This window comes from Perognathus longimembris, chromosome 4 (assembly GCF_023159225.1).
Source record: "Perognathus longimembris pacificus isolate PPM17 chromosome 4, ASM2315922v1, whole genome shotgun sequence".
Taxonomy (NCBI): Eukaryota; Metazoa; Chordata; class Mammalia; order Rodentia; family Heteromyidae; genus Perognathus; species Perognathus longimembris.
The window spans coordinates 91,514,207-91,541,191 of NC_063164.1; the positions used below are offsets into that span (position 1 = coordinate 91,514,207).

At 41.5% G+C, this 26,985-nt stretch overlaps 1 protein-coding gene across 6 annotated transcripts in view; it reads right to left on the minus strand.

The window, feature by feature from the left end:
- Positions 1–221: 221 nt before the first annotated feature.
- The window catches only part of Sap130 (Sin3A associated protein 130), a 78,778-nt gene continuing 52,014 nt past the window's right edge, over positions 222–26,985 (minus strand). For 4 of the 6 annotated variants that reach the window (XM_048345674.1, XM_048345673.1, XM_048345671.1 and 1 more), the window contains exons 15-21: positions 22,322–22,426; positions 14,422–14,780; positions 6,458–6,706; positions 6,158–6,283; positions 3,916–4,019; positions 1,334–1,447; positions 222–1,092 (exon numbers count right to left, since the gene is read on the minus strand). In XM_048345674.1, coding sequence (XP_048201631.1) covers positions 934–1,092; positions 1,334–1,447; positions 3,916–4,019; positions 6,158–6,283; positions 6,458–6,706; positions 14,422–14,780; positions 22,322–22,426 — 1,216 coding nt within the window. In that variant the 3' untranslated portion in view covers positions 222–933. The remainder of the gene's footprint in view (positions 1,093–1,333; positions 1,448–3,915; positions 4,020–6,157; positions 6,284–6,457; positions 6,707–14,421; positions 14,781–22,321; positions 22,427–26,985) is intronic. The other 2 variants (XM_048345676.1, XM_048345675.1) reach the window with 1 other exon arrangement.

A 26,985-nucleotide genomic window follows, 5' to 3' on the forward strand; every position in this document is an offset into this window, starting at 1 on the left:
CTTAACAAACTTTCAATATGACCCACTTGATTAGGCTTGTATTTCAAAAACTAAGAGCTAAGACATTTTATTACTGTAGTATACTGAAATTATTGGGATAAATGGACCTCTATGTGGAATAACAAAACTTTTAAGCGAGTAGGCTCAACAATGTGTGCAAAAAGACAGCAGAGCAAAAACGGATGCACTTTAGAAAAAAACAACAACACAGACTACTCATGTACAAAACCTCTTCAAGTCCTTTATTAATGTTTGGAGATGTATGGTACATACAATTAACAGCATCACAGCAGCTACAGAAGTACAGAGAAATCAAGAATGTACTTCAGAACAAGAGAGACCTCAAAGCTACTGGTGGTGTTGCTGGCTCTGAATTTCCACAAAAACCCAATTCTGACACACGCAGGACAGAAAACATAACAACTTCACTTGAAAATGGTTCTTTAAAAAACGGACAAGAATTGATATGGTAGGTTTCCTGGTGCCGGGGCACTAGAATAAAAGGCCAAGTTGGACATCCGAAGTTCAAACAGAACTGACTGGAGAGAGAAGAGGTTTTCTTTTCAGTGTAGATAAGAGATAACAGATGGTCCAAGTGGATACTTTCAGTCCAGGCTTGGTATGGGTCCGGCAGGATCCACCAGGTCAATACAGTCTATAAACCGTAAGGCTGGAAAATGCCAGCAGCCACCTGTGTCTCAGAGGACACTGAATAGGCTTAACAGGGATGTGCCTGAAAAATGAGGCTCACTGTTTCATGTCAGATCTGATCCTTTTGTGCAACTGGATGCCGTGGGTCCCTCTCTTCTCACGTGTGACTGAAGGGAACACTTCCTTTATTTGAATGTTCCACCTTGAAAATATCCAAACCCTCCCCCCACCCCCGCCATCATTCTTCATAAATTCTGTTTCAAATTCTTGATTCTTCTGGATCTAGACTTTTTCCTTTCGCTTCAATTTTGATACTTTCTTGACAGTCCCATTCTTGTTTAGAAGCTTCAGGACACGATCTTTATGGTCTAAAACCTTAAGCATGGAGTCTCTGGCCTCACTGATTTGATCCATCACCAGCTTACACCTCTGCATGTTTCCCTGGAACAGAAGACATGATATGGTCAGCTGCAGGCAGGAGGACACTACTTCTAGAGGACTGTGTCCTTGCAGAGGCCGCAAGGCTTCCCCCACAGAGAAAATATCTGCATGGCTGTTAACCAGGCTGAAATAAGTAAGCTTTACAAAAGGTGCTATTGCACGAGGGAGGAAACAGAGAGCAGAACTCCATCATAAACAGCTTCCTAGAGTGGGTAACAGCAGGGAAAGGGCTCATTCAAACCTGTATCAGCTCATTTATTCGGTGTAGATCATCATCAGTCGCTGCTTTTTTCTTTGGGATAATCCCTTCCTGTAGATTGGTAAGTCTTTCGTAAACATCATGTTCTAGATTTGTCTGCAACATACAAAGGGGAATGTATTTGACTTCAGAGACACTTTTCTATGTGAATCTTGAGCAAAAGAACTCACCTCTGATCAGCTTTGCAAACTGGGTTAAGAGGTGTTTTTTCGGGGCTGGGGATATAGCCTAGTGGCAAGAGTGCCTGCCTCGGTATACCCGAGGCCCTAGGTTCGATTCCCCAGCACCACATATACAGAAAACGGCCAGAAGCGGCGCTGTGGCTCAAGTGGCAGAGTGCTAGCCTTGAGCGGGAAGAAGCCAGGGACAGTGCTCAGGCCCTGAGTCCAAGGCCCAGGACTGGCCAAAAAAAAAAAGAGGTGTTTTTTCCCCCAAATCCTTTCTCCCAAGGATTAAGGTGATACTTTTACCAATAAAGGAAATTGATCAACAGTGATTTATATGTGAGCCCACACTTGCTACATAGCTGAAGCTGCTCTTGAATTCAGGACTATACTGCCTTACTTTCTGTCTGTGTACAGTGATGACAGGCATGTGCCACCACAACCAGCAAGGATAACTTAATATAACATTTATTTCACAACCCTTCAAAACTAACTCCATTAGTTTCATAAAATGATTTTCTGCTAAGTGAAAAGGTACTACGTATTTTGGATACTCACAGTAAACAATGTTTTTGGAATCACCCCTACTTCAAAGATAGGAAAATTTCATGAGAGTCTGTTAATTTGTCTATAACCTCTTCATCCAGCTGATAAAGGATAGATTCTTGGGCTGGGGATATAGCCTAGTGGCAAGAGCGCTTGCCTCGTATACATGAAGCCCTGGGTTCAATTCCCCAGCACCACATATACAGAAAATGGCCAGAAGTGGCGCTGTGACTCAAGTGGCAGAGTGCTAGCCTTGAGCAAAAAGAAGCCAGGGCCAGTGCTCAGGCCCTGAGTCCAAGGCCCAGGATTGGCAAAAAAAAAAAAGGATAGATTCTTGTCTCAGAAATGGCTGAATGTAGAAGAGCCACCCCTGGATGACATGCTAGCAACTTTCAAACACTCATGGTTTAGGAAAGGAGAACATGGCACATCATCCAGGGATTGCTTTTTTTTCTTTTTGCCAGTCCTAGGGCTTGAACTCAGGGCCTGGGGTGCTGTCCTTAAGCTTCTTTTGCTCAAGGCTAGCACTCTACTACTTGAGCCACAGTGTTATTTCCAGCTTTTTCTGTTTAGAAATTGAATCCAGGGCTTCATGCATGCTAGGCAAGCACTCTACCACTAAGCTACATTTCCAGTCCCAGGGATTACTCTTAGGAACAGAACAAAAAAGTAGGAACCGTGGGCAGGATTTGTAGGATTGAGACAGAAGGACCCCTTCCCCTCTAAGGCAGGATGTGACTGGTTTGGAATCTGGTAGGTAAATGAAGCCCTCACTCAAGTGAGAAGCACTGGTCACTGAAGGGGAGCAGGTTGTTCAGCTAGAGGGCCTTCCCTAAGGAAGGAGTGTAAGAAGAGGCTTAAGAGTAGGCCATGTGAAGCCAGGCGTAAGTGGCTCATACCTATAATTCTAGGTACTCAGGAGGCTGAGATAGAAGGATCTCAGTTCAAATCTAGCTCAGGCAGGAAAGTCAGTGAGACTCTTATCTCCAATTAACCATAAAAACAAGCTGGAAGGGCTGGGAATATGGCCTAGTGGCAAGAGTGCTTGCCGCCTACACATGAAGCTCTTGGTTCAATTCCCCAGCACCACATATATGGAAAATGGCCAGAAGGGGCGCTGTGGCTCAGGTGGCAGAGTGCTGGCCTTGAGCGGGAAGAAGCCAGGGAAGGTGCTCGGGCCCTGAGTCCAAGGCCCAGGACTGGCAAAAAAAAAAAAAAAAAAAAGCTGGAAGTAGAGCTGTGGCTCAGTGGTAGTGCATTGGCCTACTGAGCATGCCCTAAGGTAAAGTCCTAAGACTGGCACACACACTAAAACAATGCGCCATTTGAGGTTCTCCCTGCTGCAAGTGTCACAACAGCACATACCACTGAATTTTAACTATAGATCTTATGCTAGAGCTGTTCCTATATTTTGGATCTGGGTTACCAGAACTAAGATTTAGAACAGATAGCCAGGTGCAGTGGCTTACATCTATAATCCTACCTGAGAGCAAGAGGCTGAGACCTGAGGATCATGGTTGGAAACCAGCCCAGGCAGAATAGTCCCTGTGAAACTCTTTTCTCCAATAAACTGCTCAAAAAAGCTGGAAGTGGCGCTGTGGCTCAAGTGGTAGAGGGCTAGCCTTGAGCACAAATAGGCTCAGGGACAGCACCCAGGCCCTGAATTCAAGCCCCACAACCGGAAAAACAAAAGGTTTTAGAACAGAATCATAATCGACAATGCTTATAACACTATAGAGCAGCACACAGAACCCCTGCTATTGTTAGTAGGGAGCAAAAGCAATGTATTCAGATGGAGGTCTCCCATGTTTTCTTGTCTTAGTATGATGCAGCAGCTTCTAGGGTGGCACCTACCAGCTGTAGTAACTGGGCAGCACAGAGGTGAACCTTCCATCCTTGAGCACGACATGACACTCCTTTCTGATTAGCTATTTCTTGCAACATAGCTTTCTTCTCCTCTAAAATCACATAAAAATAAATATACACTTAAATTGTTATAAAAGTTAAGTTGTTGCTGGATGTCAGTGGCTCACTTTTATAATCCTAGCTAATCTCAAGAGGATGAGATCTGAGGATTGAGGTTCAATACCAGCCCAGGCAGAAAAGTCTCTCTCTCTCTCTCTTTTGCCAGTCTTAGGGCTTGGACCCAGGGTCTGAGCACTATACCTGGCTTCTTTTTGCTCAAGGCTAGCACTCTACCACTTGAGCCACAGCGCCTACTTCTGGCTTTTTCTGTGTATGTGGTACTGAGAAATCGAACCCAGGGCTTCATGCATGCTAGGTGAGCACTCTACCACTGAGCTACATTCCCAGCCCCATGAGACTCTTATCTCCAATAAACTACTCAGAAAAAAAGCTAGAAGTGGTGCTGTGGCTCAAGTGGTGAAGCACTAGCCAAAGAGGCACAGGGATAGTGCCCAGGCCCTTAGTTCAAGCCCCAGGACCTGCCAAAAAAAAAAAAAAAAAAGAAAAAGAAAGAAAAAGGCAAGTCATTGCATTCAAGCAGCACAAATGATAGCACCATGTATTTCTGTCTATCGTGTGTGTGCTGGTTCTGGAGTTGAGCTCAGGGCCTGGGCACTGTCCCTTGCCTTTTATGTTCAAGATTAGCACTTTACCACTTGAGTCATAGCTCTATTTCCAGATTTTTGGTGGTTAATTGGAGCTAAGAGTCTCATGGACTCTCCCTGCCTGAGCTGGCTTCAAACGTCAATCCTCTGATCTCAGCCTCCTGAGTAGCTAGGGTTATAGGTGTAAGCCACTGGCACCCAGCTAAAGGGATAAACTGAAGCAAAAAAGATATGCATAGGTTGTATGAAAATCCCGTCACTTATATAAGGGACTTGGGTATGTAGATGTTGGTATTTGAGGATGATTCTGGAGAAAATTCCCCAGTGATGTTCAGAAATCACTGTATGTGCGTGAGGAAGAGTAACTGGGAACTATGGCTATTCAGAGACATAACCTATCCAGACTGGATTTGTCAGGTAAATTATTAAGAGTGTCTGTTAGAGAAGTTTCTGGGTTTGATTTATGGAGACTAGGAAATGTGAAGTAAGAGATGAATGACAAAAGGTTTTTTTTTGGGGGGGGGGGGCGGGTCGGTCATGGGGCTTGAACTCTGGGCCTGGACACACTCTCCCTGAGCTCTTCAGCTCAACCACTTTGCTCTACCACTTTGAGCCACAGAGTTACTACTAGTTTTCTGGTGGCTAATTGGAGATAGGAGTCTTACAGACTTTCCTGCCAGGGCTGGCTATGAATCACGAACCTCAGATCTCAGCTTCCTGAGTAGCTACGATTACAGGTGTGAGCCACTAGCACCCAGGTAGCACAGCTATTTGTAAGTCATTTTCATTATATGCACATTTATTAAAATGTGATTCTCAGATTCAACAACTGTAGGCTTGCCCTAGATCATTCCAGGAGCTTCATATATATATTAAACAGGTCTTTTGGTAAAACATTTAACATAGCATTTGAGGAACTAATGCAGACTGAGGACTGAATTAACACAGCCCTTCTGACTACTCAGTGGACTAAGGTTAGTCTATTAACATTTGGGGAACTGTTAACATAGATTTTATTAAAACCAAGGCTGTACAATTCTTTTATCTACGTGACCAGGATTCTGATAATTACATAAAGCTTTCTGGGGCAAAGGAAATTTTTCCAAATTTTATACACAACTATTTATATTTATATGTGTATGTGTGTGTGTGTGTGTGTGTGTGTGTGTGTGTGTGTGTGTGTGTGTGTGTGTGTGTGTGTGTGTGTGTGTGTTAACTCAGGACTTCTACATCATAGATTACTTGCCTGGCTGGCGCTCAACCACTTTTATCACTCTAGCCCTTCTTTTCTCTGTTATTTGGATAGTCTTATGGACTTTTCTGCCAGGCTGGCTTTCAACCATGATCCTCTGGATCTCAGCCTCCTAAGTAGGTAGAATTAAAAGCCTGAGCCACCAGTACAGGGTTCCTGTGGTTTTGTTTAGTTTTAGGTAGAGAGCTGTGATTCTGTTACTCTCTTTTATTGTGAGACATAGTGAAGTGTCATATCAATGTCATGAATTAAAACTGTTTCTGGGGAAACTAACCTTTGACCCGGACGTCACTGTACCTCTGGAAGTGGTGGTAAGCAGCTTTCCAGGGATTCCGATAGTGACGAAGCAAAGTAATGGGAGGTCGTGGACGCACTGGGACATATCTTACACCTTCCTCATCTACTCAGAAAGGATGAAAGAAGGTATTTAGATAGATTATACACTTTTAACAATATTCCAAGTTAGCTCTCAGTAAATGAGCTTCAAATGAAGAATGTCTATGGAAGAACCCTCTGGGATGGACTTGGACTTAGTGCACAAGGCCAGGAGACAATCAGCCTAAGTGGCTATTACCAATATACTCCTTGGGAGGAGACTTGCGCTTCTCTGCCTTCACCAACAGACTCTTGGCAGTGGATTTCTCATCATCAGTGCTGTTCGTCTCCATCATGTCCCCTTCTTCTGTTGAGATCACGTGCTGCTGCTTTCGAGGCTTCTTCCTTGGGGAGGCACCAGGTGGCAGGTCACTTGTAGGCATGGAGAGGTTGTTTGCCAGCAATGCAAGAGATGGAGACACAGTGTTGGTAGCTAATGGAGGAACTGCTGTCAGAGGAAATGGAGCACACACATCTATGAGAACTCAAACATAATGGGAAGCTTCACTTGACTTGCACCACTAGCACCCATTAGCATGATTACACTGTGGATGGTTAACACCTGTGCTGTCTTCAATAGACGCAACACTATGTAAGACTCTAATGGATGCAGAGGCTGCCAATGGTGGCTTATGTTTTGTTGGTTGTGGGGCTTGAACTCTGGGCTTGGGTGCTGTTCCTGAGCTCTTCAGCTCAAGGCTAGCTAGTGCAATATCACTTTGAGCTACAGTGCCACTGCTGGTTTTCTGGTGGTTAAATGGAGGTAAGGGTCTCACAGAGTTTCCTGCCTGGGCTGGCTTTGAACCACAATCCTCAGATTTTAGCCTCCTGAATAGCTAGGATTATAGGTGTGAGCCACTGGTGCCAAGCTGCCAATGGCTTCTTAATGTCCCATATCTTCATCCTGCCTAATTTAGAGCCCCCACACTCTGACATGCCACTCAGGCTAAACAGTGTATTTCTTAGCTTCCCTCACAAGTGTGCACAGATAAGATGGAAGTAGCAGAGTTTTGTAAAACTTAAAGGAAGTTTCCTAAAACGAACAGAAGACTTACTATTCCTTGTTTTCTTTCTGTGCCCTAGACCCCAAATATCATGTTTGGAGCTCCAGCAGCTATCTTGAATTAAAAGCATGAAGGGTTATGCAGTAAAAACTGGGCAGGGCCCGAATCCTTAGTGACCTGGAGCCTACATACCATTCCTGAATAAGTTCCTTGGCTTGCTTCAAGGGAGATAAAAGCTTACATGTTTAAGTGATTGTTCATTTGGCCTTTAAACACAAATTCCTACTAGGTAACCTATTAATTCAGAGTCTTGAAAACAATTTGAATAAGTAGAGATCATCACAATTTCTCAAATTCAAAGATGAGAAAATGTAGCACAAGTCACACAAGTATGAAGTGGCAGGGTTGGGAGTTGACAGAGGCAGGCTCTTTACAACTACACTACACTGAATTCAAATAAAAAGCCTTCAGGGTTGAACTTTTATTCTGCCAGTAATTGCTTCACTTGTCTTCTCTACCCAACCTGAGCTACCCACTACCAATAATTACATCCTAAACTTGGTTATCATCAGTAATTGTAAATTGCTTCACACCCCATCTCAATTTCTAGCACCTAATTCTCTATTAAGAGTTGACTTGTCCCTCTTCTTGCATTATTGTTTTCACTTAGCAATACACAAGAGGTATAATCTTTTTAGCTGAGCAGCTGCATCTTTTTAGCTCAATGCAGCTGGAGAGACAAAACAATGCTGATTGGCCTCACCTTCATGCAATTCTGTCATGCTTGACACATCCTATACCACTCCAGATGACCTTTTACACCTCCAAACCTTCACCTCCCCTAACTCTACCAATACCCTTTGAAGATTATTTCTCAACTATTTCACGGAAGTGGAATCAATCAGAAGTAAATGTCCATAAATTCCCAACATCGTATCTCCCACTTGTTCTATGACTGGTCTCCCTTTCTCCATTCCTCCAGCAAAGGCCAACCCTTCAGAAACACACCCTTTTTTTTTTTTTGCCAGTCCTGGGGCTTGGACTCAGGACCTGAGCACTGTCCCTGCTTCTTTTTGCTCAGGGCTAGCACTCTGCCACTTGAGCCACAGCACCACTTCTGGCCTTTTCTATATATGTGGTGCTGAGGAATCGAACCCAGGGCTTCATGTATGGAGAGGCAAGCACTCTTGCCACTAGGCCATATTCCCAGCTCCTGCAGTTTACTTCTTCAAATGCTGCTCTAGCAATTCTCATTGCCTTTCCTTCTTCCCTCCTCCCCCTGCCTTTTTTTTTTTTCTTTTTGCCAGTCCTGGGGCTGGAACTCAGGGCCTGGGCTCTATCCCTGAGCCTCTCTGTGCTCAAGGCTAGCGCTCTACCACTTGAGCCACCAGCCACCACTTCCGGCCTTTTCTGTTTATGTGGTACTGAGCTCCCTGAGCTCTTTCGCTCAAGACTAGCACTCTATCACTTTGAGCCACAGTGCCACTTCTAGTTTTCTGAGTAGTTTGTAGGAGATAAGAGTCTCATGGACTTTCCTGCCTGGGCTGGCTTGGAATGGTGATCCTCAGATCTAAGCCTCCTGAGTAGCTAGCATTACAGGCATGAGCCACCTGTGTCCAGTTTGCTTTTTCTCTTCTACCAGAAATTCTCCCTTCTGTAGAGGATATAATTTACATTAATATTCCTTGTCTCATCTTTAATAAAAAGACAAAATTTTCTCCCTTCTTTTTGCTTCCTGGACAGCATGAGAAGATTAGGCTCTACCATGTGCTTTTCCTTGAGGTACTGTTGTACTACAGTCTGATAGCAATAGAGCCAAGCAACTATGAACCTTTGAAACCCTGAACCAAAATAAGTCACTCCTCCTTGTACGTTAATTTTTTTTCCCTTGGGTATTTTGTCACAGTGATGGCAAAGCTAACGTAGGAAGTTGTTACTGATAAGTGGGGTAGTTTTTGTGACTATACGTGATCGGGTGGTTCAGAAGTGTCTGGAATTCATTTTCAGGAGGGGTTTGAAAAGGTTAGAAATGGGGCTGGGAATATGGCCTAGTGGCAAGAGTGCTTGCCTCATATACATGAAGCCCTGGGTTCGATTCCTCAGCACCACATATATACAAAAAGGCCAGAAGTGGCACTATGGCTCAAATGGCAGAGTTCTAGTCTTGAGCAAAAAGAAGCCAGGGACAGTGCTTAGGCCCTGAGTCCAAGCCCCAGGACTGGCAATAAATAAACAAAACAAAACAAAAAGATAAACAAAAATTAAAAAAAAGAAAAGGTTAGAAAAGCCTTGTAAGCTAAGCTTGATAGTTACATTTGGTGGGAGCTGAGAAAACCAGAATACTGATAGAAAAGCACAGTAAAGGCAGATTTATGAGGCTCCAGATAGAGATGAGGACTCTCCTGGGAAATGGACTAGAGGCCACCTGGGCTACACTCTGGCAAAGAACCTGTCTATATTGTTTCTTTGGGGGGGGGGGGGTCGGGACATCTACAGCTCAAGACTGTAGCTTAAGACTGCAGCCCTGTTTATTCTTTTTTTTTTTATTATCAAACTGAATTACAGAGAGGTTACAGTTTCATACATTAGGCATTGGATACATTTCTTGTACTGTTTGTTACCTCGTCCCTCATTCCCCCCTCTCCCTTCCTCCTTTCCCTCCCCCCCATGAGTTGTTCAGTTGTTCAGTTCATTTACACCAAACAGTTTGCTTTTGTAGTTGTTTGTCTTTTTTTACCCCGTGTCTCTGGATTTTGGTATTCCCTTCCAATTTTCTAGTTCTAATACCAGTATACCGGTTTCCAATATACTCAGAGAGGATACAGAGATAGTGTAGGTACAACCATAGAAAGGTGATACAGGAAGATCATCAATAATAGAGGCTATAGTTACATATGGCATGTTGAAAGTAGTTATAACTGTGATATAACAATTGTTTCCATAACATGGAGTTCATTTCACTTAGCATTATCTTATGTGTTCATAAGGGTATAGCTACTGGGCTCCTGTGATCCTCTGCTGTGACTTACCTAAACCTGTGCTAATTATTCCCCATAAGGGAGACCACAGAGTCCATGTTTCTTTGGGTCTGGCTCATTTCACTTAGTATAACTTTTTCCAAGTCCTTCCATTTCCTTACAAATGGGGCAATGTCATTCTTTCTGATAGAGGCATAAAATTCCATTATGTATATGTACCACATTTTCCTGATCCATTCGTCTACTGAGGGGCATCTGGGTTGGTTCCAGATTCTCGCTATGACAAATCGTGCTGCGATGAACATTGTTGTGCTGGTGGCATTCCTGTGATTTTGTTTGTGGCCTTACATAGCTAAATCCGAAGCACGGCTCAGTCCTCAACTGCCTTGATTTCTTAATCACGTATGATCTAGTCACTCATTCCTCTTCCCAGAAATATTTTAGTTCTTGCCTCACAGACCACTTCATACTTCCAGCCATTTTCTTATCACTTTGGTCACTTTATTCAGTCTCATTTATTTATCTATTTATCTATTTATTTATTTATCACTTTATTCAGATTTATTTATTTATTTATTTATTTATTTATTTATTTATTTATTTATTTCTTGCTTGCTTGCTTGCTTGCTTGCTAGTCCTGGGGCTTGGACTCAGGGCCTGAGCACTGTCCCTGGCTTCTTTTTGCTCAAGGCTAGCACTCTGCCACTTGAGCCACAGCGCCACCTCTGGCTGTTTTCTGTATATGTGGTGCTGGGGAATTGAACCCAGGACCTCATGTATACGAGGCAAGCACTCTTGCCACTAGGCCATATCCCCAGCCCCTCAGTCTCCTTTACTAAATGTCCTTCCTTTACTTCATAATGATGCAGGGTTCTAGGGTTCAGGTTAAATACTGCTTCTGTTTTTATTGATACTCATTTCTCTAATGACATCATCCAGGCTCACAGCTTTAAATAATACAACAAATACATATATTGTCACCCCCTACATTTGTATCTGCAGCTTCCTTTTTTTCATTCCAAAGCCAGGACCATGGATCCAACTATCTGATATCTACATGTGGATGTTTATCAGACACCTCCAGTTTACCATATTGAAAATGAACCTCCAGGAGGAAGGATGAGAAAACGCAATCATTACATTCAATGTAAATAATGTAAATATTGAGCTATGTAACTTGAGGGTAGGGAGAGGAGGGGGAGAATGAGAACACATGAAGGAAAAGGTGACAGTGATCAAGAAGTATTGTACTCATAACCTGGCTTATGGGATTGTAACTTTGTATAACACACACTCCCCCCCCCCACACCCCCCTCTCCAACTCACTCTCTCCATACAAACATAGTCCTGTGATCCCTATATCAGGTGGTGATGGAAGCTCCATGGCTTCCATGTGCTAAGGCCAAATACTGTGGAGTTGCATCAAATGCTCTTCCCTGACACTCAGCATCCCATCTTTGGTGTAACTCAGTTTGCCTGACATGCTCAAGGCCCTGTCTGATCCCTAGCACTGAAAACAACAAATAAAACAACCAACAAAACCTCCTGAATCCAACTACCTTTTAATACCACTACCACCACTACTTGTTAATAAGCCTTTACTTTTTTCCTGAAATAAAGTCACCAGCCTCTAGGCAAGTCTTCCTGGCTCCATTCTTGCTCCAACAGTCTTTCTTTACACAGTCACCACATGTGCTCTTCAAAAGTGAGGGAGCTCTAGGCATTCCTCTGTCAGCTTCCCATCAAACCTGACAGCTTCAAAGTTCTTACACAAGTATGTGCTTGGCCATGTCTTTATTTCTCTGACTTGTTTGCCACCTTCACTCTACTTCCTGACTTGGCTCCAAATACCACTGTTTGCTAATTTGGAGCACTATCAGGGAAACTCCTGTCCCTAGGCATTTGCATTTAACTGCTTCCTAGGCCTGGAAGCTGTTTCGCCAGGTATGGTCAGAACCACCACCTCACTGATGCCATGGCTCTACTCAAGGTCAGTTCCACAGTGAGCCATTCTCTTAAAACCTTACTAAAGCTGCAGCCCTGTGCTAGTCTTTTTCAACTGCTGTGACAAGGAAAGCACCCCTTAAGGAAGCAAGCTTCATTTTGGCTCACAGTGTAGAAGTTTCTTTTGGTCCATGTTGACCAGCTCCACTGTGTTGGGGAAAGCATATAGCAGCAAGAATAGGGTAGGGCAGAGATCTCCTACCTTAAGGGCCATGAAGCTGAGAGACTAAGGCAGGAAGACCTGTCATGAATGTGGGTGGCAATATCCCACAGCCTGGGGCCCACATAGAACAAAAGGAGAAAAGAAAGGTGGAATAAAAGTGGGAAAGGTGGAAGCTGTAGAAGGCCTGCTAGCACAGGCGTTTCCTCCCCTTCCTGGTCACTCTCATGTGAGGTGCTTTGTTCCATTACATCCTCCCTATCACGAAGGAGGAAATCTCTGAGTCTTGAGTTGAAATAAATTCTTCCCCTTTCAAATTGTTTCTCAGTAATTATTCTGTCACAGTATTAAAAGTTGATTACTATAAATCATAAACCTCAACCTTCCCTTGTATTTTGTCTCTGCTTTATCTGTTGTAGACAGAGCACTTATCATATACATACATACATACATACACCGTGTATCTGTAATAGTCATTTTGTCTCCCCAATTAGAACAGAAGCTATAAGAATGGAGAGGTACTTGTTTTATGTAAGGCTGCACTGTTGGTATGAGAATAATTCTTCCTTACAGGTTCAGGCAGGATTACTGTCAGCTTTCTAGCACAGGCAGGAAAAGAGAACTACGTAAATGAGAGAGGAGACAAACAGCAAAATTGAGAGCATTTCATTTCCCCTCTGGGATCATGGGAGGATATTTTCATGGCTTAAATAATACAAATGTGAACCCCCTTGGTGCAATTAGTACACACTTAAAAAAAAATGGCTCCCAGGGCTGGGGATATGGCCTAGTCAATTCCCCAGCACCACGTATACAGAAAATGGCCAGAAGTGGCGCTGTGGCTCAAGTGGCAGAGTGCTAGCCTTGAGCAAAAAGAAGCCAGGGACAGTGCTCAGGCCCTGAGTCCAAGGCCCAGGACTGGCAAAAAAAAAAGGCTCTGATGGGGGAGCCAGAGTGGGAAGGGCTAATGAAGAAAGTAAATGAGGATGAACATGGTCAAAGCAGTTTATTTACCTGTATGAAAGAAAAATAAAATCTACTGAAGTTGTTTCTTAGTGAGAAGGAGAATGGGGCTGTGGAGACAGGGACAGAGGAGGTGAGGTGGTCTGGGATACATGTGTACATGTATAGAAACATCACAATGAAATTGCTCTTGTACAACTAGAAAGAAAGCAAATAGCAGGTTTACGAAACTACAGACAGTAGAACCATACCTCTTACTGAACAAAAACCAGAAGAAATGGAGGCCTCCACACTGAAAGGGTACGGAGTATTGGGTAACTGAAGCACAAAATAACTTGATTTTCACAGTGGATCTGCCTACTTTTTAAACACAAGATTACTGTTGTACTAAGAAAACACCCCACAATCTATTATTTTAAAAACAACAGTAAGCCACTTAACTAAATCCCCAAAAATGAAAACAAAAAAGCAAGCTTTCAAACAGATTTGATTTTCACAAACTGGAAAAGCCTGGAGTTAAGAATAAGGAATAATAAATAATTTTTAAGATTTTACTAATCACATGTATGTTTATCAATACTTTCAAAACTGTAAATCTTACCACATAGCAAGACAGTAAAATTTGACAATGAACAAATTGTAATTATCAGCTTATTTATGACCATATGTTAATCTGTTTCATGAGCGCTCCTTCCTTCTGAGCAAGGGTCTTACTCTCCAGACTGAAGTTGGCCTAGAAGTTGAAATCCACCTGCTTGGTTGCCCAATTGCTGTAATTACAGGCATGAACCACAACATCTTGCCTAGTTTTCTATAATAAAGAATGTGCCTAGGAAATCTCTCCCATGAGTTTCGTTTGAAATAAAAATCATAAAATGACAGCAAAAAAAAGGCTTTAGTTTTCAAAAGCAGTTTCATTATTAAAAAAAAAACGAGTAAAATACATCATTTAAAATGAGCATCAGAAAGTTGGGGTTTCTGGCTGATGGCTGCACAAGAGTTTGAACTCTACAGAGGAAACAGAAAAAGGGAGGATGTTTGTGAATGAACTTACCGGAAACTGGCCTCATGATGTCCATTGGTTCTATTTCTTCCTTCACTTTGATCTCAGGAATAGGAGGACCCAGAACAGAGGACAGAGTGCTACCCACAGTGGCTGATGGTGGTGGTGCAGCTGCGATGGTGGTGATGGGTGGAGTGATGGGGACTGCTCCAGGAATGGTTGAAAGGGCAACAGCTGGTTGGGATGGGGGGCTGGCTGCGGCAATCATGGTTGGAATGGTCGGTGGAGGCTGTTGGGCAGTGGGAGGGACTGCAATGGTGGGCTGATCATTATTCTGATTGGATACGGTCTCCATGGACACAGTGACTGGCGTGGCCATGGACATGTGGATTTCGGATTTAGGTTTGGCACTGAAAGAAAAGCACATGCAGCAGGTAAGAACATTACAATAATTTAGGGGAGGGATATTTTTGTAAAGCATACAAATGAAACTTTACTCTTTCTACATGTGCAACTTTTAAAGTAACTTCAAAAGGCAATTCAAATATTATTTACTTTTGGTGCTGGAGATTCAATCAGGGCCCTGAGCAGGCAAAATATGTGCTCTACCTTGATCTACACATTCTAGTCCAGGATTCAGCTTTTGAAAATACTCTATGTATTTCTCATAATTTTTTTTCTTTTTACAGGTCCTGGGGCTTGAACTCAGGGCCTACGACTGTCTTCGTGCTCGAGGTTACTGCTCTACCACTTGAGTCACAGTTCCACTTCCAGATATTTTGAGTAGTTTACACTGGAGATAAGATTCTCACAGGGGCTTTTCTGCCTGGGCTGGCTTTGAATTGTGATCCTCAGATCTTAGCCTCCTGAATAGCTAAGACTATAGGTGTGAGCCACTGGTGCCTGGCTTTTCATCAACTTTTTATAAGCAGTGATTCAATTAACTTAAGATAACAAAAAATATTTGTTAGTAGAGGTGTGGCTCACATGGTAGAGTGCCAGCCTTGAGCTAAAAAGAATAGAGAGTTTGAGGTCCTGAGTTCAAGCCACAGAAAAGGCATAAACAAAAACAAGACAATGACAAAGAACACTTATTGTGACTTAAAGTAACACCATACACAAACTACCAACTTTTATGTACTATTATCTATGTACTATTCTCCACAGAACTAAAGGCATATTGCCTTTAGAGTTTATTTTTTAAATTATAGCTATATTTCTACTTCACAGTTTTTATATGCCTCTTTTTTTATAAAAAATAAATTTATCAAGTGATAAAGTTCCAAAAGATTACAAATGGGAAATTAAGTTTTTTCTACTTCACACACCGTACCACACAGAGGTACCACTCTTACAGCTTTCTTGAATGTAGTACCTGCCACTTTTGTTCACTAGCAAGCACTCTACCAACTGAGCCATGCACTAACCCTCCTAGAGCTTTCAACAGATAATGCAGTCATCAAAAGTAGCTATAAGCATACTGCTGAAAAATGCAAGCCAGCTGGGCGCCGGTGGCTCATAGTTGTTGTAATCCTAGCTACTCAAGAGGCTAAGATCTGAGGATTGTGGTTCAAAGCCAGCCTGGGCAGGAAAGTTTGTGAGGCTGTTTTATCCCCAATTAACCACCAGAAAACCAAAGTGGCAATTGTGGCTCAAAGTGGTAGAGCGCTAGCTAGCCTTCGGCTGAAGAGTTCAAGGACAGCGCCTAGGCCCAGAGTTCAAGCCCTATGACTGACCAAAAAGAGAAAAATGCAAGCCAGTGCTGATGACGCACACCTGTAAACCTAGCTACACAGAAGGCTAAGAATCAGTGGGTTTCAGTTTTGAAGCTGGTCTGGGTAGAGGAATTATAGAAGACCAGCCAAACACGTACAAGATCCTGAGTTCAAACTCCATTCAGTACTACCAAAAACAACAAAAAAGGAACCCTATCCCCTAAAACAAAACAAATCATATCTTGGTATGTGCGATGATGCACACCTGTAATCCCAGCTATTCAGGAAGCAGAGATTGTGAGTATCATAGTTTGAGGCCAGTCTAGGCAATAAGTCAAGATTCCATCTCAACAAAGAAAACCTAGGATTAAATGAAGAACTTCTAGACACAGTTCTAAAAGCATAAGCCATGGGGGAAAAATACCCTAATCATAATGAAAAACTTTGGCTTTGTTAAAGACCATTGTAATAGGTTGAAAAAAAACCTGAGGCATAGGTTGGAAGAAAATATTTACAATACAAATATCTGACAAGATGAAGGATGTTATAGTTAGGTAAAATAAGGCAGTCACAAAGGACAAATACTATTTGATTTTGAACATATGAAGTTCCTGGAAAAATTCATAAAATGAACAGTTGAACTGTGGCTGCCAGAAGTTAGGGGAAAAAAGGAGAAGGGAAGTGGTGTTTTGTGGGTAGAATATCCATTTGGGAAGATGAGCAGGATCTGAAGATCTGCCATGGAACAGCAGCATTTGCCCAGCATTAAGTACAGCATTGCAAGTAATACTGCACAGTTCTACTTAACTCAGCTTTGCACTCAAAGGACTCAGCTACTTTGTTTGTTTTTTTGCCAGACCTGGGGCTTGGACTCAGGGCCTGAGCACTATCCCTGGCTTCTTTTTTGCTCAAGGCTAGCACTCTATCACTTGAGCCACAGTGCCACTTTCAGCTTTTTCTATATATGTGGTGCTGTGAAATCAAACCCAGGGCTTCATGTATGGGAGGCAAGCACTCTACCAGTAGGCCATATTCCCAGCCCCAGGACTCAGCTAGTTTAAAAAGACTTGGAAACATATCTAACAAAGAGATTACAGATAGAATACATAAAGAAGCTGGGTGCTAGTGGCTTGCATCAGTAATCCTAGCTACTCAGGAGGCTGAGATCTGAGGATCAGGGTTCAAAGCCAGACTGGGAAAGAAAATCAGTGAGACTCATCTCCAATACACTACTAAGAAAGTCCAAAGTGGCACTGTGGTTCAAGTGGTAGAGTGCTAGCCATGAGCACAAAGAAGCTCAGGGACAGTGCCCAGGTCCTAAGTTCAAGCCCCAAGACAGGTAAAAATGAATGAATAAATAAATGAATAAATGTAAAGAGCCCTGAAAACTCAACACTAAAAAAAAGCATGTAATCCTAAAATTCTGCGCATAAAAATGCTCACTCGTGGGGAGGGGAATGCGGTCTAGTGGTAGAGTGCTTGCCTAGAATGCATGAAGCCTTGGGTTTGATTCCTTAGCACCACATATACAGAAAAAGCCAGAAGTGGTGCTGTGGCTCAAGTGGTAGAGTGCTGGCCTTGAGCGCAAAGAATCCAGGAACAGTGAGTGCTCAGGCCCTGAGTTCAAGCCCCTGGACTGGCAAAAAAAAAAAAAAAAAGAAGAAAAAGATGCTCACCTGTAATCCCAGCATTAGTGAGGCTGAGGTAGGGGGATAACGATTTTGAGAGCAGTCTGGACTATATACCTGATCTAAAAAAACAAAACCAAACCTACAAAATAAAAACCGCAAATAAAATAACAAAAAAGTAAAACTAAAAAACGCCAAAGAGAAAGGAGACAAAAAAATATGAATAATTAACAGACAAAGAGCTGGGCAGGACATGCCTGTAAATCCCAGACACTTTAGAGGATATCAAGTTATTACGTTCTAGGCTAGCCTAGCCTAGGCAATACAGTGAGATTCTGCCTCAAAAACAAGTTAAAAAGGGCCAGAGACTGTAGCTCACTGGTAGAGTACTTGCCAAGCAATATGTGAGACTCTGAGTTCAATTTATAGTATTGGTGCAAGGTAGGGGGAAACAAAGAGAATATACAGATGACAAATATGCAAATCAGCCCATTTGCATATATATTATACCTACTAAGGTTTAAAAAAACATATTTTTCATTCTTTTTCAATAGTTGTACAAAGGGGTTTCAATATGACAATTCCTACTAAAGTTTATTTTATTTATTTGTTTGCTTGTTTTGTTAGTCCCAGGGCTTGATTCCTGGACCTGTGTGTTGTCCCTGAGCTTTTTGTGTTCAAGGCTAGTACTCTACCACTTGAACCACAGTTCTACTTCTGGATTTTGTAGTTAATTGGAGGTAAGAGTCTCATGGACTTTTCTGCCCAGGCTGGCTTCAGATCCTCAGATCTCAGCCTCCTTAGTAGCTAGACTTCCAGGCACGAGCTACCGGTATCCAACCCTACTAAAGTTTTACATAAAAGAAAAACAACAATATCCAGTATGGGAAAGAGCAACCAGATCTATTAAAAAGAACTTCACAGTAGTAATGAGTCTAATAGCAATGTTGTCAAAAAAGGATGTCTCCCATGATGTCAAAATGATATAGCTGCTCTCCTAGAATAAATAGTCTATCAATGTTGAGGGGTAATGCTGAAGTTTGAACTCAGGGTCTTGTGCTTGCTAGGCAGGTGTTTGACCACTTGAATCACACCTTTCAGTTATTTTTGGTTTTATTAGTTTTGGGTTTTTTTTTTTTTGCAGTTGTGGAGCTTAAACTCAGGGCCTGAGCACTGTCCCTTGCTTCTTTTTGCTCAAGGCTAGCACTCTACCACTTGAGCCACAGTGCCATTTCTGGCTTTTTCCATATATGTGGTGCTGAGGAACCAAACCCAGGGCTTCATGTATATGAGGCAAGCACTCTACCAGTAGGCCACGTTCCCAGCCCATCATTAGTTTTATTCTTCAGTTAAAAAAATGTTTACTTGGGAAAAATAACTGGTATGTACACTATTATATATCACAATTGTCATACCTAAAATTGTAAGTATAGTACAGTTTACCAAATTTAAATGGTAAAGATTAAGAAACTGTCCTTGATCTTGGCGTCTCAAATATTATTATATATGTAAGCCACAGGCATTTGGCTAAATTTCAATACTGTTTCTTTGCCTTTATGTTCATATACTGTTCTCTTTTGTCTGTATCCTCATTTCCCTTTTTATAACAATACGAGAACTGGTGGCTCCTGCTATCTCAGTATGACCTCACCTTAACTAATTACATCTCTGATGACCCTATTTCCATCTAAAGGTCTTTTGACATATGACATTTATATATGAATTTGGGCAGGGGTTATATAATTCAATCCATAGCAAGGTCATAAACATGTACTATGTGTGAGAGGTGTTGGAGCTTACTTCTATTGTTAGTATTACGTTCCAAAAAAAGAACCAAACTAGAAGCTGAGGGTTCATCTGAGTGGTAGAATGTAGATACTTGCGAAGCAGAAGCACTTTCATCTTGAGAAAAAAAGGGGAAGGTAGGGCTGGGTATGTAAGAGTGTTTTCCTAGCTTGTGCAAATGTGAGGACTTGGGCTCAATCTCCAGCCCCATGCAAAAAAACAAACACACAAAATGTTAAGTCATTTCACTCCTTTGACTTAACTCTCTAATAGCTCTCCATCTCATACAGAATAAAATCCAAAGGCTTCAGAATGGCTCACAAGGCCATTTACAACCTGGCTCTCAAATTATACCAGTAAGCCATCTTGTACCACACTCTCCCTTGTTCTTGGCTGGTTTCCCTCCATGCTCCTTCTATATTCCTAATAAATAGGCAGTCCTTATTTTTCAAATTGTCCACATGTGAATGTCACCTATGTAATGTTTAGCTACATTACAACACTGCCTAAGATTTAAGTCACTACTATACTTGAACTGCAAATGCACAAAGCATAAAAGCAGATAGTTCTATAGTTCTCAATCACTATGAAATGAAGATGAGAATCATGATCAGTAACTTTTCACATCACCACCACCAAGGCTGCAAAGTGATAGATCAAAATGACACACATGGAAGACTGAAGAACAGAACTGACCAAAAGATGAAAATACAGCAAAAAAACAAAGCAAATCACCACCAATATATCAAACTAAATACAATACTGATAGTGTAGTTAGATTTAAAAATGCCTCAGAAAAGCAGGGTGCCAGTGGCTTAAACTTGTAATGCTAGCTACTCAGTAAGCTGGAATCTGAGAATCATGGTCCAAAGCACGGTTGAAAGCCACCCCAGGCAGGAAAGTCTATGAGACTCTTATCTCTAATTAAGCACAGAAAAACAAAAATAAAACCAGAAGTGGAGCTGTGGCTCAAGTGATAGAGTGCTAGCTTTTTTTTTTTAAATTTATAAATTAAATTTTGTTGACAAGGTGTTGTGCAAAAGGGGTACAGTTACATAACAGGGCAGTGAGTACATTTCTTGTGATATCTTACACCCTCGTTTTTCTTTCCCTTCCCTAGATCAGGTAGGCATATATACAATACCCAGTGTACCAAAAACATATACAGTAGCCATGTGGCATACGCCAAAGGAAATTCACCTAGAACTTTAAATATAACGTCAACAATAGAGTTTGCTTATCCTTGTCTTATATGATATACATACATAGCTTTTGAGCTATTGTGTTCCACTGAGAGGTCTATTTTAGACCTTTTTATGTTTAATAGTTGTTTGGTTTTAGTTACATAATGTAAGGTCGCTGACCCAAACCTGTGGGAAATACCATTTGACAAGAAGTTTTTGGGGGCGGGGGATATGGCCTAGTGGCAAGAGCACTTGCCTTGTATACATGAAGCCCTGGGTTCGATTCCCCAGCACCACATATACAGAAAATGGCCAGAAGTGGCGCTGTGGCTCAAGTGGCAGAGTGCTAGCCTTGAGCAAAAAGAAGCCAGGGACAGTGCTCAGTCCCTGAGTCCAAGGTCCAGGACTGGCAAAAAAAAAAAAAAAAAGAAGTTTTTGGTTTTGCAGACCTGGTCTCTACTGTCCCCCCCCACCGCCCCTAACAGTCATATACCAAGGAGACCATGCCCCTTTGTTTTCTGTATTCTAGGCTTGTCTCGCTCAACATTATTTGTTCAAGTTCTGACCATTTCCCTGTGAATACCAATATTTTATCATTTCTAATCGCTATGTAGTATTCCATTGTGTGTAGGTACCTAGAGTGCTAGGTTTAAGCACAAAAGCTGAAAGATAGCACCCAGGTCCTGAGTTCAAGTTCTAGGATAGGCATGCATGTGTGCGTGCATGCGCATACATACACACACATGCCCCAGCAAAGTTAAGGAAAGACAAGATCTAGACTTCTCCAAGGTGTGGAATGAACTATATAGAAAGTCCAATGAATATAAAAACAAAGGCTAAGTTGATTTAATATTACCATTTTAAATTGCATTAAGAACAAAAATATCATTTATGGAAGAAATGGATCGTTTACTGATATTTTGGATTGAAGAGAATAATAAAAATAATTACAATCATCCAACATCAAAGTGTTGAAGTTAACTGCAACAAAGAAAACCCTTTTTTCTCCCTTGTGCTAGTCTTAGGGCTTGAACTCAGGGCCTAGAAACTGTCTCTGACTATTTTTGCTCAAGGCTAGCACACTCTGCCACTTGAACCATACTTCCACTTCTGTTTTTTTGTTTTGGTGGTTAATTAGGGATCAGAGTCAAATGAGGGAGGAGGTAACAAATTGTCCAAGAAATGTACCCACAGCCTTACGTATGAAACTGTAACCCCTCTGTACATCAGTTTGACAATAATTATTAAAAAAAAAAAAGTTTGAATCAAGACTGTTTCAATGGTATCAAAGGTCATTATGAGCTAAGCACCTGTTAGCTCCCAATTGTAATCCCGTCTATACAGGAAGCTACAATTTGAGGATAGTAGGTTCAAAGCTAACCAGGACAGGAACATCTGTAAGACTCTCATCTCCAATTAACCACCAAAAGGCTGGAAGTGGAGCTGTGGCTCAAGTGGCAAAGTGCTAGCCTTGAGCAAAAAAGCTTGGGGACTGTTCCCAAGCCCTGAGTTCAAGTCCCAAGACACACACACACACACACACACACACACACACACACACACGATGGACATGAGGCATTGATGTGAAACAATGATGTGTAACTGAAAGTGACAGTGATAATAACATTTGTGTGCTCACCCTGCAGGCCTAGGAGACCCCGACGTGCTCCGCATGGAGCTTTCTACTCGAGGACTAGCCACTTCAGGAGGCTGAGGAGGAATGAGAGTTTTCCGAACTGCCATTCTATAAGAGACAAGAGACAAACGAGAAATTAGCCGGAGAGCCATAAAAGATACAAAATATAATAAGCACATTTGCCAGGCATACTCATAGCAAATAAATGCATTCCACTGCTTATTGTTTATATGGCTTATTTTCCAAAAACATTTTTTTAAGGACAAGCTTTCACTAGTATAGCATAGGCTGGCCTAGTATTCTTGGTCTTCCCACCTCATTCTCCCAAATGCTGGGGTTACAGAAGGTACCACTATGTTGAGCTTAATGGTTTTCAACAAAATGCAGCATGTTCCTTCCCAATCCCAGCTCACTTCCTGTCACTTTTCTCTAGGAAGCAACCACAATGACTTTCAACAGCTGCTTCTAGCATTCTGTATCTGCTTTCTCTGTTATTAAAACTAACATCTGAAAGCCAGAAGTGGTGCTGTGGCTTAAGTGGTAGAGTGCTAGCTTTGAGCAAAGAGAAGCCAGGGACAGTGCTCAGGCCCTGAGTCCAAGCCCCACAACTGGCAAAAAACCAAACCAAAACAACAACATCTGTATTAAATATTCATTATGTCTATGTATTGATTCAGACCTAAATGGATGGGAATCAGCCAAAACAAACAAACAAACAAAAAAACCCTGGGTGTTAGCTAGGCGCTAGTGGCTCACGCCTATAATCCTAGCTACTCAAGAGGCTGAGATCTGAGGATCACAGTTCAAACCCAGCCCAGGGAGGAAAAGTCTATGACATTCTTATCTCCAATTAACCACCAGAGAACCAGAAGTGGCGCTGTGGCTCAAAATGGTGGATCACTAGCCTTGAGCAAAAGAACCTCAGGGACAGTGCCCAGGTCCTGAGTTCAAAGCCCATGACTGACCAAAAAACAAACACCCCCCCCCCAAACCTACAACAATAAAAAACCCATGGGAGGCCACAATAAGGTTCTGAGTAAGAATATATCTCTAGATTTAGCAATGTGGATATCACCAGTGAGCTCCTTTTTCTGATGGTACTAGGGTTTGACCTCAGGGCCTTGTACATCCTAGGCTAGTACTCCACCATTACAAGCTGTTCAAAAATTATTTAAAAAATTGTTATTATAAAGATGATATACAGAGGGGTTGAAGTTTAAGTTGGGTAAAGAGTACATTTTTGTGGATAATGTCACTCCTTTCCTTACGCTCTCCCAGTTTTTCCCTCCAATACCCACTTACAAGTTGTATAGTTCATTTTCAACATAGTATCTATCAAGATGTTCTTAATAGGTTAATTTCTTTTTTTTTTTTTGGCCAGTCCTGGGCCTTGGACTCAGGGCCTGAGCACTGTCCCTGGCTTCCTTTTGCTCAAGGCTAGCACTCTGCCCACTTGAGCCACAGCGCCACTTCTGGCCATTTTCTGTATATGTGGTGCTGGGGAATCGAACCCAGGGCCTCATGTATACGAGGCAAGCTCTCTTGCCACTAGGCCATATCCCCAGCCCCTTAATAGGTTAATTTCAACAGAGGTATTATAAACTCTTCTGTATGGATTGATCTCAAACCGTGATCCTTCTGCTTTTAGTGTCCTGAGTAGCTAGGATTATACGTGAGCCACTAGCACCCAGCACAAGTGATCTTGATATGTCTAGTCTGAGTATAGTGGTGGGAATATGTAGCAGACATGAATGGGTTTGAAAGAAAGTGACTGGATCCAGAATTACTAGAAAGTACCTAATTACTGGGATACTAACATCTCAAAAAAGGTAACCCCTAGGTATCATAAAGCAGAAAAAAAAGAGAGACAGGGAGGGAGAAGGAAGGAAGGGAGGCTAATCACACCTTTAGATTCAAGTAACAACTTATTAAAAAAATGCAAAGTTATAAGCAAATAAAACTGCACTGTGAGTGCCGCTGTAAAGATATTATGTATTCAAGCCCTAATACTTCTACCTGTGAATGTGATCTTACTTGAAAACAGGGTCTTTGCAAGTGTATCTCAATTAAGGATCTTGAGAAACGATCATTCCAGATTTAGGGTTTCTCCTAAATCCAGTAAGTTGTTCCTTAGACAGGAGAGGAAGAGCTGAGATAAAGGGGAAGTCATGTGAATATGGAGGCAGAGATGGCAGTGATGTGATCACTAGCCTAGAACTGTAACAAACTGCCAACAACCACCAACAGCTAGGAGAGGGATGAAGATTCTCCCAGAGAACCTTCAGAAGGAGCCCACTCTGTCAGCACCTTGACTTTAAACTTGTAGTCATCAGAACTGTATGGTAATAAACTTCTGTTCTTTCAGACTATCAATTTGTGGGCAATTTATTATAACAGCTTTAGGAAACTCATAAAATGGTGATGGCCTCTGACAAAATCCAGAGAATAAGGGACAAAAGACCAACTTTCTAGCCAGGCACTAGAGAGTTTCTAGCTTATACTTAAAATACAGTGCAAAAAAGGCCTTGAAGTGTGGCACAAGTGATAGACCACCTACCTAGGAAGCATAAATTCTAACCCTCCTCCCAAAAGGGACGAAACCTATATATTAAAATCATTTTTGGATGGGCTGGTGACTTAGCTCAGTAGTAGAGTCCTTGTCTAGCATACATGAAACGTGGGTTTAAGACACGTGTTAAAAGGAGGGAAAATAAAGAAAAAGTGTCTTAGCTTATATATATATTATATTATATATATTAATATAACATATATTCAGGGTAATGTATAGCCTAATAAATAAGCACAATGTCTACCCACTACTTTGTTAGCAACTTCTACCAAGGGTAACCAACCACATTTTCTAAGTTTTGATCTGGTAAACCAAAATATATAAAAAATCAGAACTGTGATTCAGGGTCAAGACCATATCAAATTTGAATAATGACAATATTTGATAATAAGGAGTTCATTTTTAAAATTTAAGTATGTATTTTTCGATAGACATGTTAAAATAAATACAAATAAAATAACATGATGGTCATGATTTGTTTCAAAATTATATGGTAGAAGATGGAGGCTGGACATATAGATAAAGCAAAATTGTCTGTAAGCTCATAAGATACTAATTCAAGTTGGGAGATGGATATATATTAATATTTTTCCTAAAGAGAAAACAAAAACCAAGATCAGCCTCTCTGCCCAACCACATTCCATCAGCAAAGAGGTATCTCTATGAGATAAACCATTACAAACCCCAAATGAACAAACCTAAAGAATGCTAGAAACAAATAGCAATAAAGAAGCAGTACTGATCCTGTCTCCTGGTGAGTATAAATTTGTCAAAGTACTTTAACCACAGGCAGGACTATTATCGGTGAGCACAAGCATACCACCACCTAGCAAACAGTATGTGGCAAATGTGTTTTGCATATGCTCAAATTCATACACAAAAAGCTTCAGAATACTACAGGCAAACCTGTAAATAACCAAATACCTATGGCCACGTTATACAATGGTATTCTAAATAAAAATATTATATAATCACATGTAATAATGTGGATTACACAAAACTGAAAGACAAAAAAATGACTATTACATAATTTAATTTACCAGACCCAAACTTAGAAAAACTGGTTAGTTACTGTGGGCAGAAAGTGCTAGCAAAGTAGTGCATGGACACTGTGTTTATTCATTAGGCTGTACATGAATTACCTGGGGCATTTTTTTGTACTTCAATAAAAATGTTGATATACACTGACAGAAGAATTGGAGTTATCAAAGACAACTCCTTTGTTTTCTCAGCATGGTAGAGCCTTTTGGGGGTACTTCATAAGACACTATTAAAAAATGACAAAAATAGGGGCTGGGAATATGGCCTAGTGGTAGAGTGCTTGCCTCATATACATGAAGCCCTGAGTTCGATTCCTCAGCACATATATGTAGAAAAAGCCAGAAATGGTACTGTTGCTCAAGTGGTAGAGTGCTAGTCTTGAGCAAGAAGCCAGGGATAGCGTTCAGGCGCTGAATTCAAGCCCCAGGATCAAAAAAAAAAAAAAAAAAAAAAAAAAAGACAAAAAGAATGAGAGCAAAATGAGGCAGGTTCCACTGAGTGGGGTGTCACTGGGAAGGGAGGATTAGGAAGGAGATGAAAGAGGAAGAACATGGTTGAAGTGGATTGTGCACATGTATGAAAACACAACAATGAAACTCCTCAATATTGCTTTGGGAAAGGGGGAGCAGGAGAGGAAGGGTGATGGAAAGGATAAGGTTGACTGGGAATACATTGCAATCATGTGTGGAAATATCACAATAAGACCTGTTTTGTACAACTAATATATGAGGTTGTGGATGGCTTGCTGGACTTAATGCTGGCAAGACTAAAGCTATATGCATACACTGCTTAGAAAAGGCGAAAGGGAAGAAGCATTCAAGAACCCGAGGAGTCAGAAGCCTGGAAAGTTGTTTTTGTTTGTATTAAAGGTAAAGATAGAAATGCTAGTTAGATAACATTTATTTATGAAAGGCACACAATACATCTACAATATCAAACTTGAATTTAACCAAGCTTCTGAATCTATCCTGCCAAAAAGAGCCACATTTCAAGTGTGATGAGGGAAATGGAGGAATACAATTGCAATGTTACTTTTATTTTTTGTGGAGCCAGGGAT